Source organism: Macrobrachium nipponense, chromosome 23 (assembly GCF_015104395.2).
Source record: "Macrobrachium nipponense isolate FS-2020 chromosome 23, ASM1510439v2, whole genome shotgun sequence".
Lineage (NCBI taxonomy): Eukaryota > Metazoa > Arthropoda > Malacostraca > Decapoda > Palaemonidae > Macrobrachium > Macrobrachium nipponense.
This window is the reverse complement of record NC_061090.1, coordinates 80,814,152-80,828,964: the sequence shown is the minus strand read 5'-3', so window position 1 is coordinate 80,828,964 and position 14,813 is coordinate 80,814,152. Positions and strand designations below refer to the sequence as shown.

General features: G+C 36.6%; 1 protein-coding gene across 7 annotated transcripts in view; it reads left to right on the top strand.

Annotated features, from left to right (window-relative positions):
- Positions 1-14,813, top strand: part of LOC135202024 (protein ELYS-like) — a 241,020-nt gene that overhangs the window by 178,876 nt on the left and 47,331 nt on the right. For all 7 annotated transcript variants that reach the window (XM_064231315.1, XM_064231323.1, XM_064231317.1 and 4 more), the window contains one exon: positions 5,334-5,504. In XM_064231315.1, coding sequence (XP_064087385.1) covers positions 5,334-5,504 — 171 coding nt within the window. The remainder of the gene's footprint in view (positions 1-5,333; positions 5,505-14,813) is intronic.

Sequence of the window (14,813 nt, the reverse complement as noted above, 5' to 3'; positions counted from 1 at the left end):
GTTTCAAATTTTCACCAGAAAAAACCAAAGCTATACGATTTTGCCGATTAAGAAGAGTGGAAGAGATCCCTACGCTGTTTTTAAATGATTCGATTTTACCTTATGAAGATAGCATTAAGTATCTAGGTATTACTTTGATAAGAAATTAACTTTTGCTCAACATGTTAATGAAGTTGTATGTAACGTGAAGCTTCGTCTTAATATTCTAAAAGTTGTTTCTAATTTTAATTGGGGGGCAGATCGAATCACCCTTTTGAGGATGTACCAGATTTTATGCCTAAGCAAAATTGATTATGGTTGTCAAATTATGGTTGTGCATGCAAGACAACACTGCAGAAATTAGATGTTGTCCATAATTTGGCTTTACGTATTTGTACGGGAGCCTATAGAACTTCTCCAGTAGAAAGCCTATATGTTGAGTCAGGATTTCCCCCACTATTTATCCGTAGGGAGGAATTAGGCTTGAGAGTCATATCAAGAGTACTTACATCAAAGCTGAACCCTAATTATAAGTATGTTAGAGAAACAACTGATAGAGCCCCAAATAGACCTAGACTGCCAAAGCCGCTTGAAGTTCGACTAGCAAGCTCTGCCAGGGAGGTGGATTACTACCTTCTGCAGTAGCTGAAATTTTGCCCTCAAAATTTCCTCCTTGGAATAGGCCACCCTTAGAAATCTGCCCAATTAGGGACAGCAGGAGTATCAGCTCTGGTGATCAGTTGAGGGCAAGTTTTTTGGACCATGCTTTTGAACATGGTGATTCTCAACAAATATATACTGATGGTTCGAAGGGTTCTGATGGTGTTGGTTGCTCTGTAGTGACTAGTGATAATATTATTAAAAAGAAGCTTCCATCTAATTCCTCTGTTTTTACAGCTGAACTGCTGGCAGTTTTGACTGCTCTAAAGTATATTTTTTATAGTTCTTATACTAACAAGGTTTTTACTATTTTTACCGACTCTTTAAGTGTTTTATCTTCTCTTAAAAGCCTAGTCTCTTGCAACCCTTTAGTGCAAGAAGTACAAGATTGGTTTTATCTTTTAATTAATAGAAGAGGTTTTTCTGTTAGGTTTTGTTGGGCTCCGTCCCATGTTGGAATTGTTGGGAATGAGCGAGCCGACGCTGCTGCTAAGGCTGCAACTAGGCTTAGGCACATTTCCAACATGGGCGTCCCTGTTTCCGATTTTAAAAAATACCATTCGATTTTATTGTAGAGACCAGTGGCAGGCCCACTGGTTCTACTTTGGATAATAATCTTAATTAAAGTCTATTAGGCCTTCTGTTCATCCTTGGCCTCATAGCCGGATGGATAGAAGGTCTGAGATAGTTTTAGCTAGATTACGTATTGGCCACACTAAATATACTCACGGGTATCTAATGATGAGTGGAGCGGATAGGCAGGTTCCTCGCTGTTCCACCTGTCATGTGGATTTGACTGTGGTGCATATTTTGGTGGAGTGCCCTCATTTTGAAACCAAACGTAGAGCTTGTTTGCTGGCAAATAAGACACTTGCCGATATTTTAGGTGAAGGTGCTCAGGCAGAGCAAATTATGACATTTTTTAAAAATATTGGTCTTTTTTACGAATTGTAATTATCTTTTAATTGTTTTAGGTTTCTTGTTTGGTTTTTATGAATGAATGATTTGTATGTTAGATCGGTTGTGTGTATGTTTCTTTGTGTGATAGCGAATTTTTTTATTCTTAAGATATATATGCGCTGAATGGCCCCTCGGCTCCGGCGCTTGGCTATGTGCCAAAAACTTTATAATCTAATCTAATCTAATCTAAAAGCCCCAGATTGGGATTTGACCATGGTACTGAGTAGTCTGACAAAACCCCCCTACGAACCACTAAGGCAGTCCACAGATAGTAGCCTGACCCTGAAGACAGTCTTCTTATTGGCCCTAGCTTCAACCAAAAGGGTTGGGGAACTACATGGCCTGTCATATATCGTAAAGCACTCAAGAGGTTGGAAGTCAATGGTATTCGAATTTGTTCCAGAATTTGTGGCCAAAACTCATAACCCATTAAAAGTGGACGGTAGATTCGACTCCTTTTCCATACCTTCTCTGGCAGATTTCGTAGACAATGACAAAGAAGAGATGCTTCTGTGTCCCGTCAGGGTAATAAGAGAGTACTTAAGGGGGGCTGGCCGGAACCCCTATATATGGGGGTATAGGGCGAAAAATGCAGTCATGAAAAAATTCATGGAGCTTCATATGGCAATTGAGAATACGTATACGAAATATTTTGTCAAAATTCCTCTTACTTTCGTAGTTACAGGGTAATTAGCAAACATAACTCAATAAGCCTAAAACATTCATCTGTACAAGAAAATGCAATATTTCTTCTGTTATTGTAAATTTTGATAATTATTGTCAAAGAAATTGTGAGAAATGGCATTTGTAGAGATTCCGTGGGTCACAGAGGGGAGTATCTAGTTCAACCATGATCAGTGCGAGCACAGACTTCAAGTAGTCTACACGTTCGAGTTTCACCTCTGACATTCGCTTGCTTTTACATATGTTTATCTGTTTCGGCAAGAATTTCATCATGCCAATGAGGAAAAGACAAGGAAAACATCTCGCTAACATAAAGACGAAGAAAATTTGCTCTAGTATGATTACAGAATATCATAATATATGCGATATTAGCGTAGTTAGTGAAGAGAGAGAGGGAGGGTTGCGTAGTAAGTAAACGCCCCCGTCTTGCATGAAGCACATGTCACACTGTCCCCCAGGCTATGATCTGGGATTACGTCTCCTCTTCATTTTTTACAGGCATTATCGGGGATTACTTCCCCTTCTGTTTTTACTGGCACTGGGACCAGCTTGAGTCACAGAACCCGTCACCAAAAAAATACTGTCTAGAGACATTTGTTTCTGGCATCTTTAAAATTTGCCTAAAGATGTTGGAAACACAGATTACATCATCTATGTTTGGATGATAATTCTCCACAAAATCTTTTACATCACTCCACTTTGCAAACATGTCCTTAATCACTGAAGTGGGCACAGTATGTATGCCCATTTGTTTTCTGAATTTTTCAAACCAACTTTTCATGACTTTTAAATTCACTACCAGCAGCACTTGTAGGCATTTTCTAACTGTAATCAGCATGCAACACGCTATGAGTAAATATGGTACTGATTATCCTATTGTAGGCTAGGCTGTATTCGAGATACAATTTTTCCAATAAATTATGGGTTTTATGGAACCTTACCCCATTGTAAGTAGGAAAATACCTGTAATTGCAAATGAAATTATGCAAATGTCTTTTTACAACTTATGATATCTTACAATCTGTCTATTAAGGGCGCTGATCAGCTAATGCCATTTTGTAAGGACAGGACTTTGACATTAATACCACTTAACAAGGTGACTTGGGACGTCTCAAAACCGCATGTGATTTTCTCCTGTGACCTTTGGTTTTGTGACACCAGTGCAATTTATCCCATTTTTTAAATTCTATCTCCTCCCTTGATACCTAATATTAAGACCTGGGATTACTACCATATATAGACCTGATGTAGACCTCCAATCAAATCTAAAAGTAATTTTTTGCTTGACATGAATTTTTTCATTTAAGAAAATAAACCCTATAAATCAGGAAAAAAATTAAACAAAAACTGGAAAAAATGGCTACATTTAATTCTTCTGTAATCTCTAATTTATATACCAAATTTCCATGCTATAGCTTTAAAACTAAGGGAGAGGATAGAATTTGAAGGTCAATAAATATAGTTTTGAGATACGTGAGTTCAAAGTTGGTCTTTGTATTTTTACAAAGACAGTGTTAATAAATCATGATTATTATGAATTTCATATTACTTTTTGGGTATTAATAAACCAAAACGGAGTACTGCGTCAGGTGAAACTGGGCGCTCCTTCGAGTGGAACTCTCTCCTTCACTAACTCCGCTATTATCGCCGATATTATGATCTTCTGAACTCTTATTAGTTAATTTTCTTCTTCTGTATGTTAGCAAGATGTTTAGCTTGTCTTTTCCTCTTTAGCATGATGAAAACCTTGGCGAAACAAAGAAAAACAGACGTAATTGCAAGTGAATGTAGGGGGTGAAACTTTAATGCGTACTCACTCTCATGTTTCTGCTCGCACTGAAGGGTGTAAAACTCAGTCTTCCTGTTTTGTGACTCATGTAATCTCTACAGATGCCATTGTTTGCTAATAATTGTCAAAATTTATTATAACAGAAGAAATACTGCATTTTCTTGTATGGTTCAAAGTTTTTGGCTTATTGAGTTACTTTTACTAAATAGCCTGCAACTATGAAAGTAAGAGGAATGTTGACAAAATATTTCGTATGTGCAATCTCCATTGCAATAGGAAGCTCCATGAATTTTTTTTTTTTTTTTTTTTTTTTTTTTTTTTTGGCCTTATATTGGCTAGCCGGCATCCTTAATCTTGGAGTTCTTAAGTCCAAATACCCTAAGCGGATTTACCATGGATGTATTGGGGAGTAGGATCAAACCACGATTACTATTGCTCCTAAGGGCATGGATTAAAAAGGAGTAAATGCGGTCACTTCCAACAAAGTACAATCGGCAACTTACTTAGGAGGAAATGCCTGAAACGACCAGTAGGTTTGGAAATAGAATTAATGGCAACTTTTAGACTGGCTGAGATCATTGAAGTAGGTTGCTCTTGGCTTCAAGGGAGCATGTACATATTGCCTTTCTCTTTCATATGACATCTTTCGATATATTTGCTCGTGAATATTCCCAGGGGTTGCTGTTGGTTATAGTTTCTTATCTTTTATGATAGTATGTCAATTTTAATTGTAATTTTGCAAAGAAATATTAGAAAAAACATGTATGACCGGAAAAAGTGAAGCATCTTCAATCTCTTAATTTACGTAAATATTTTGCAACAAATATACATACTCAGAATTTGTAATTGATTGAGTTCTGATCTATTTTGATATTGTGTGAGCTGTAATTATAATTGTACAAAATAAAATAAAATCATTTATTAGACAAATCATGTATAACTTATAACATTTACAATTGTCTTGTAAAAGAGGTCCCTCAAGGGATTGTAAATATTCTTTTTCCACTTTTTGTGGAAAAGGTAGGGAGGATTTTGTAGAAGATTTTGTCTTATACTGTTTGCATTTGCATGTCTTCCTCTTTCCATCGATGTGAATTTTTCTGAAATTGGTCGACCTCAAAGTTCCCCGGTCCGGGGTGTTGCATGATTTTTTAGCCAGGCTCCTAAGGGTTAAACTGTAGGTAAAATCAGACTGAATTATTTATAGAAAGATTTTTAATGATAGAAAAAAGCAGTTTTGAATTGTATTTTCTCTTTACAGATAAATCTTCAATAGATTTGACACCCGAAAAAATCCGAAATCGGAGGACCTTCATATCGAAAAAGAGTATAGCCAGTGATCGTTCAATTTTGATCATTAATGAATCTGATGAGGGTGGGGAAATGGTGTTCACTAGTGAAGTTGACAGTGACAGGAATATGGAGGATGTCAGTAAGTAAAAGAAATTCAGTGTCACTGATCTGTTCAGCTTTGCTTACAGGTATAGGTAGTCCAAATGCATATGATTATACTAATAATACTTGTGCAGACGAACAAATGAGACCCTAGGTGTTGCATTTTTTTTTATTCATATATTTATTTTCAATGCAATGTTTTGGCAAATTACAAACTGCTAATAAAATGAATGCCATCAACTCCCTTTCTTAGAAGATGGGGGTAACTGCTGCAGCATGCTAGGGGTGTGGATTGTGGTTACTGAAAATATCAATAATTATACCTTCCCCAAAAGGAGTGGCATTCAGGCAGTGTTATTTTGTTCTTTTGCACTCATTACTGGGTAACACAAACACCAGCCAGATAGTCCACACCTTGCTTTGGCAAGAAACCTTAATAATTGTTGACCCTTTTGCTTACTGATGACAGATATAAATATTATCCAAATTCCAGTCTTTCGCTTACTGATGACTTAAGTAAAAAAAAAAATGCACAAACCAGCAGACTAGATGAGGATCCTTTTCATTGAGCATTCCTGATATTTTTTATATATATGTATATAACATGTATGTGTATTTTTGTATAGTTTTAGATTTTTATTCTAAAATTACATTTTGTTCATACACAGTATACAAACTGTTGGTCCTTTACAGTGGGAATTACTTTCTGGAATACATGTGTCACCATAGGTGCATAGGTCCCCCAGACACCTGCATTGCCAGAGGCACACATGGCTCTAATAAGTTTTTCATGTCGCCAATTTCCTCCTCAGTAATCTTTTCCCACGGACTACCTATTTTAATGCTAATTTATGCACCTAATATACCTTAAACTATCGTATGGGTACTCACTATTGATTGGTCCAGGCTATCCTATGTAGCTTGAAGATACACATGCACTTACTGCAACTTAAAATTTTAAAACTATCAATGGCTGCTCCTATTAGGTAGTAGAAGGGAATTGTCCTTGTAACGGCTCCCTTGCTTACATTATGCCTCCTTTGTGTGTGTGTGTTTAAGTTATATGTCTCTATAATGTCAAAATCTTTTATAAATTCTTTCCTATCTTCAATTTCCCCTTCATCATCAGATCTGCAAACAAAAGCATATTAGCAGCAATTCCTCTTTATATTCATGGTTTGGCGGCTGCACAAAACTACAAGTAGGTACGGTGTTCCCCCGTGTTCGCGGGGGATGTATTCCAGACATCTCCGTGAATAGTTAAAACCTGCAAATAGTTAAAACCACCACTAAAAATGCTTATAACTGCCTATCTTGAAAGTTCAGATACCAAATGGTACACCTTAAATAACATCCTACTTCAAATATACCTAAAATTACTAACCTATTACTGTATTAATCTTTGAGGTTATATTATTAATATCATTTCAAAGTCATCTTAAACATTTTACCATTAAATATATATACCTACAGCCAATAACAGAGAGAGAGAGAGAGAGAGAGAGAGAGCGAGAGAGAGAGAGATGAGAGAGAAAGGAAGAGGAGAGGGCAGGAAGAGGAGAAGAGCATTAAATGGCAACATCATATATCTGGCCATCATGAGTGAAATTATGTAGTATTTCTGAGACAAAGAGAATAATAAATGGAGAGAGAGAGAGAGAGAGAGAAGAGAGACTCACGAGAGACGAGAGAGAGAGAGAGAGAGAGAGAGAGAGAGAGAGAGAGAGAGAGAAATAACTCCTGGACTCTGACTCCAGTTCGTATATCAAATTGCCATTTACTTCCCCGCTCACCTTCCTCCAAGTGGATAAAAAGACTGGGAATTGGTATTTTTTATTAATCTTATTAAAAATGTGAAAATTAGTTATAAGGTAAATTATTTATTTATACTACTAAACAAATAAACATACATAAGTAAGAGACAGAGAGAGAGAGAGAGAGAGAGAGAGAGAGAGAGAGGTTATTGTTATTGTTTAATCTCATTAAACTTAATATTATTTGAAAACTAGCACTGTATATTATTATTGTACCATAAAATGTAGTAGTGCCCTTAAAGATATACTTAATACACTTCCAGCCCACACAGAGGGCGATCGAGAGTTATCCTAATTTAAAGAGTGAAATGGATAGATTATTGTATTTCTTTAAAATACTATCATATATAAATTTTTAAATTACAGTAGTACATCGAGATACGAAATTAATCCGTTCCAAGGCGGCCTTCGTATAATGAGTTTTTCGTATCTTGGAACACATTTTACATGTAAAATGGCTAATCCGTTCCAAGCCCTCCAAAAACACCCCATTAAATTTCATAATAAAGCTAAATTGACCTATAAACAATGAAATGCTACAACAATTTGGACCATTCAATACCTAAATTAAGAATAAAAATGCAAACCTGTAAATAAAGTGTATATTAGTGTACAAGAAATATTATTACTGTAACGTAAAATGTTGAAGCTTACCTTTCGAGTGAGGCTATCTTTGAAAGTGGCGGCAGAGGAGGAGGAGGAGGACAAACGGCAGATACGTACACTTTTACGAAACACATAAAAAAATGTCAAAAAACAAACTAAACTTTACAAAACACTTTAACAAAACTGTAACACTTAACTTTACAAAAAACTTAAAATAAAATTTATTTTGTCTTTTTTTGATTTTTACATTTCGTTTTACTTTTTTATAGTTTACGTAATTTCAATTTCTTCACCACCGAATGGATGCCAGTCCGTTTACGGAATTTTTCGAACCACCCATGAGAAGCCTTGAACTCTGGGGTTGCCGTTGATGTCCCCTCTCCGCTGTCGTCTTTGGCTTGGGCAATCAAATTGCCGAAAATAGCGCTGGCCTTCTGGCAGATTGCCGTCTCGGTTATTGTATCATCATCGATTTCTTTGTCCTCGATCCATACAAGAAGCAGCCTTTCCATTTCATTATGCACATGGCTCCTCTTGTTGGACAAAATAGTGACGCCCTTAGAAGGTGTAGCTGCTTTGATGGCTTCCTTTACTTTTTTATTATCTCCATTTTTGTCTCCATAGAAAGCATTCTCTTCTTTCTGTGAACTTCAGCAACTTTCTTGGGACCCATGACTCTATGTACTGTACGTAATTAAGTTACGTTCTCACAACACGATAAAGTAGCACAACACGATAATATGTACGTACTGCAACGAAATCACTAACGAATTTACGTTACTAAAAGAAATCATTGGAGCGAACGAATGCCGATTGCGTACGGTAAAGTTTCGGGTGCGAAGTGGCCGAGGTAAAGCACGCCAACACGTAGTACATATGTATAGAAGATGCATGATGGGAGGGATGCTGTCCAATTAGAGAGAAGGATCTCATGGCTTGGCTAGCATCAGGAACCAATGGGAGAGCAGGAGGATGGTGGCGAGTCTACTATACTAAGATGGCGGCTGCGGCGCGAGTTTCAAAATTGTTTATGGGGCGAATCTCGGACTTTCAGAAACCTTTCGTATCTTGAAAACTTTTCGTATGTAGAGCAGTAAAATTTTTCGTCTTTGCTTTCGTAACTTGGATTTTTCGTAAGTTGAGCCTTTCGTATCTCGAGGTACTACTGTAGTTATATTATAATTATTATATGAAGATATTAATAAACATATACACATGTACCACAGAAATTCTCTCATCTCAGTGAGAGAGAGAGAGAGAGAGAGAGAGAGAGAGAGAGAGAGAGAGAGAGAGAGAGAGAGAGAGAGAGAGACTGCATGATCTGGTATGGGCAACACACTCCCCCTCCTGTCACATTACTTGATATATTTGACAGCTGTTGGACCCCAGCCATCTCAGCTTGGAGTTCAAAGAGAAGATGGGGGGTAGAATGGATTTTCTTTCATTCATACATAATTTTTTAATTTATAAAGTAAAATCTTGCTAATTCACTTTAGTATTTTCTTTAATGAATTTATATTATTGCTGTTTACATTAATATTGATATATGAAAATTAGTAAATCATTTATTTATCATACAAAAAACATACATCTCAGAGAGAGAGAAAGAGAGATTAGGGTAGTATTTCTGTAAAATACTTTCACATACGATTTTTGTAATTACAGTTATCATTATTATTATTATTATTTATTTTTTATTTTTATTTTTATTTTTATTTTATTTTTTTTTGCTCTTATCACAGTCCTCTAATTCGACTGGGTGGTATTTAGAGTGTGGGGTTCCAGGTTGCATCCTGCCTCCTTAGGAGTCCATCACTTTTCTTACTGTGTGTGCCTTTTCTAGGATCACACTCTTCTGCATGAGTCCTGGAGCTACTTCAGCCTCTAGTTTTTCCAGATTCCTTTTCAGGGATCTTGGGATCGTGCCTAGTGTTCCTATGATTATGGGTACAATTTCCACTGGCATATCCCATATCCTTCTTATTTCTATTTACAGGTCTTGATACTTATCCATTTTTTCCCTTTCTTTCTCTTCAACTCTGGTGTCCCATGGTATTGCGACATCAGTGAGTGATACTTTCTTTTTGATTTGCACTTATCACCCTATCTGTTCTGATACCATAGTCCCAGAGGATCTTTGCGTGATCGTTTTCTATCACTCCTTCAGGTTGGTGTTCGTACCACTTATTACTGCTAGGTAGCTGGTGTTTCTTGCACAGGCTGCAGTTGAGGGCTTTTGCTACTGAATCATGAATCTTTTTGTAGTGGTTCTGTGCAAATGCCGGACATTCGCTTGCTATGTGGTTTATGGTTTAATTTTTCGTATTGCACTTCCTACATATGGGAGAGATGTTATTTCCATCTATCGTTCTTTGGACATATCTGGTTCTTAGGGCCTGATCTTGTGCCACTGTTATTCCTTCAGTTTCCTTCTTGAGCTCTCCCCTTAGTAGTCATTGCCACGTGTCATCACTGGCTAGTTCTTTAGTCTGTCTCCTGTATTGTCCGTGCATTGGTTTGTTATGTCATTCCTCTGTTCTGCTTGTCTTTCTCCTGTCTCTGTATATTTCTGGGTCTTCGTCTACTATTATTATTATTATTATTATTATTATTATTAATTATTATTATTATTATTATTATTTGAAAATATTAATAAACATATCATACATATGTGTACCAGAAAAATCTCTCATCTCGAGAAGAAGAGAGAGAGAGAGAGAGAAGAGAGAGAGAGAGAGAGAACGAACACTCCCTCCCCTCCTGTCACATTACTTGATATATTTAACAGCTGTTGAACCTCAGCTTGGACCTGGAGTTTGAAAGAAAGATGCGTGAAGACTGGGATTTCCTTCATTCTTACATAATTTTTTAAATTTAGTAACTAAAATCTTACTAATTCACTGTAGTGTTTTTGTTATTGAATTGATTGCTCTTTACTTTCAAAAAACATACTTCTTTGTATGAGAGAGAGAGAGAGAGAGAGAGAGAATTATTATTATTATGTGATATTTAATCTTATTAAACTTACTAATTCAGTATTGATCGATATTAAAATGTTAAAATTAGTAAATTTTTGTATCATAAAAATGTAATAGGCATAAAAATAACATCAAAATACACTTAATTAGTGATTATTTATTGTCGGAAAACCCCACGAATAGATGAATTCTCCGCAAATAATGGATAGATATGGTCCAGAGAGAAATCAGTGAATCAGTGAGGCCACGAATACGGGGGGGCCCCACTGTACATACGTATTTCTGTTTCGTGAATGAACACATTTATGATAAAAAAAAAATGATTTACTGTAGTGATTACAGCACCCAACTCTTAATATTAATGTATAAATAGCAAAATACAGGAATAATCTATTTTTGTCTTCTTTTTATGTTAAGAAGAATTATTTTGGAAAAGAAATTTAGTTGCTAAAAGAAACAAATTTATTAATGAAATTATTATTATTTTCAACTTTGTAGAGAAACTGTTGACTAGCTTAGGTTGAGAATAACAACATTGTGTTGTTTACATATGAAATTTGTATTTTAAATATTTTTACAGTGATAAAAAATGAAACATCAATAGTGATAAAGTATTCTCTTGTATACGGTCATAATATGTGTGATAATCATTGAGGCAATTATCAAAGTTGTATTGAAGCACAGTTTAGTAAATCACAGAAAGAATAAAAATATGGCAACACGTATGTACCTAACAAATGTCGGGGACCATCTGTTCTTTTATTACAATGATAATAGAACAATATTTATCGATATTTTGCTATGTACATTCATATTAGTATTTGAAAATTAGTATATCAAAAATGTATATAGTCATGAAAAGATGAAAATATAGTAATTAGTGAATCTTATATGAAAAAATTTGCTATTTTGTTAATTTTCCGGGATATACTATTTGGGATCCATGAAAAAAAATTAGAAAAGTGTTTTATGATAGAATTTAGAGCTTACATATGTAAAATATGTCGGTAGTCTGTAGAAAGGTGTAGCCACTATCACATTGTGCAAAAATAGTATGTACGCATGAACGACACTGTAGGTTTGGTGACATCACGGTGATCATACGTATTATTTTTTTCGTGAATGAATATACATTTATGATAAAAAACATTAGTTACTGTACTGAATACAGTACCATACTGTAATATTAATGTAATCACATAAAAATAAAGTAATCAATGTATACTGTAAACTTGTAAAGTGTATTTTTGTCTTCTGAAAAATGCTTTCCCCAAGAAATTATTCCTTGAAGAGGCTTTTTATTATGAAGATATGCCAATAATACAGACGATATGCGTTTTATTATGAATATATGACAATAATATAAGGTAAAAATAGTTTTATTACGTTTATGTTTTGTTGCCAATCGCAAACTACAATACGACGATACGTTGCAATAAGCTCCAGGGATAAAACAAGCTAAAATCTTTGTAGAATAAAGGAGCAAACTTTGGGAATCCATAAGTTGTGGTACCAACACGAAGAACAAGACTCCTACACCTGGGTACAGGGACTTCCAAAGTCACTTCAGAATTCTCCAAGGAAACCAAAAACTGGACTCTGAGAATAAACAGGCCAAGGATCAAAAACAGGAATGGTAACTCTTAATGTGGAGGAAGAAAACTCACAACCTGGATAGGGATACTATGATAAATAACAAATTAGGGTAAACTAAAGATAATGAACCAAAACAAAAAGGAAATGGCAAAGTTCTAACACCTCAGCACATACCAAAAAAAAAAAAAAAAAAAAAAATTTTTTTTAACAGGTTTACCAAAATAAACACCTGAAAAAGGTAACAGTTATGAGACTTAACATTGCAAAGAGATGCATAGCAAAAACAGTCGACGTACAAAATTAATTTTTACATGATCTGAAAAAGAGTAAAAAAACTTTATACCAAAATCATTACAGAGCACCATTTAACTCCTCACTTCTCAGCATTCCAGAACCGATCCTCTAAAGCAGAGTTTATAGGATATAACCATATATTTGTCCTGGTTTTAATCACTTTCCATATGATAGTCTCTTGCTATCTTAGGCACCAAATCACATTAACAGTGAAATACATTTCTACACCGGGCTTGTAAGCAACAAGATAAACCATTCGCAAATTATGAAGCATGATCCCAAAAGCGGTTGTACATAGCTGAGGGTATACTGCAAGCCTTATATTAACATGGCATTTGAACAACACTGCTCCGACAGTCATGTAATGAGGACCCAAACCTCTGGATCTCTGTAAACACCTGAAAAACAATACATGGTACGCCACCACCATAAACTTAATCTTACTTTACACTAAGCCTTAATATAACCATTTACAGTAAACCTTATTATTAACCTTATCATTACCCATAGCAGTGTCAACTCTTAAATCAAAACAATAGACATCATCGAAACTCAACCATAATATACCATGATGCAAAAAAAAAAAAAAAAAAAAAAAAAGGCTATGACCGTCTTCTCCCTCACGTTCCCCCCCAAAAAAATCATTTTCATACAATGAACTTACCTGTCAGATATATACATAGCTAAGACTCCGTCGTCCCCGACAGAAATTCAAATTTCGCGCCACTCGCTACCGGTAGGTCAGGTGATCTACCTGCCTGCCTTGGGCGGCAGGACTAGGAACCATTCCCGTTTTCTATCATATTTTCTCTGTCGCCGGTGGTATCAACATTGTTGTTACTACCTCCTGACTGGAATTCGCTTTTCAAGACTTTATTGATCATCTTTATTGGATTTCTTGGTGACGTACTGGATCGTTGTTTTGGCATTCGCTACTGTGGACTGGATTTGGACTTGCTTTTGATTTTTCTAATAGAATGTCTGATTCAAGTGTTAGTGTGAGTGTGTGTGTGAATGTAGGCTGCAAGGTGAGGATACCGAAGGCTTCGGTTGATCCTCACACTGTATGTCGTAAATGTAGGGGGTTTGACTGTTCTTTGGCTAACACCTGTATTGAGTGTGAAAAGTTGGATGCTAATGAATGGAAGACTCTAACTTCTTACTTGAAGAAGTTAGAGAGGGATAGGATTAGACGGGCTGCACAAAAGAGTGTGAGTACAAGGCCTATTGAGCCTTTTTCTGAGTCTAACTCTCCTTTTATTAATGAATATGATTCTCCCTATGTATCTGAATCCTCACAGGCTTTGCATTCGGATTCGGCTTCTGAAATCGCCAATCTGAAGGCTACTCTTCGTAAAATGAAGACAAAGATGGCGGCCATGCAAGGTAAGGCTAGTGATTGTGAATTACTAAGTGAAGTGAGTGTTCCCAGTGTTCCAGTGTTGTGGAGGGGGCGTCTGACCGTCCCTGCGATGCTCCCAGGCCTAGACCTCTTCCAAACTCACATACCCAGAGGAGTAGGAAAGTCGAAAGTCGTACGGAGGTTGTGGGGAATCCCCAACGGTCAGGCGTCCCTTCAGCAGGTTCTGTTTCGTTACAGTCTGCTCAGGACCGCTCTAATAGAAGCGTCCTACGAGATTGTTTCTCGTCGTCCGGTTCTCCTTCACCTAAACGAGGGTGGAAGGACTCGGATCTTTCTAGGCCACTGAAAAGGCATTGGAAAGAGCGCGCGTTCGACTCGAGCCCGGAACGCTTCTCGGAGGAAGCTCCTTCTTCTATCAAGAAGGCTAAGCTGGTTTCGACGCCTCCTAGAACAGTATTTGAGGATCGCACTCCTTCGAGTTCTCCTGCTTCTTCTATTGAAGAGGACGCTGGGGTGGCTTCCAAGAGGATATTGCTTGCAGTTCAAGAGCAGATTGCCTCTTTGGTTGGAGTTCTTTCGAGGGATCCCCCTCGCAAGAAGGACGCTAGACTTCCTATTAAGAAGTCTCGTCTTCTTTCACCGGCCAGACGTGAAGCGTCCTCCAGACATGGGACGTCTTCCAGGCGCGAAGAGTC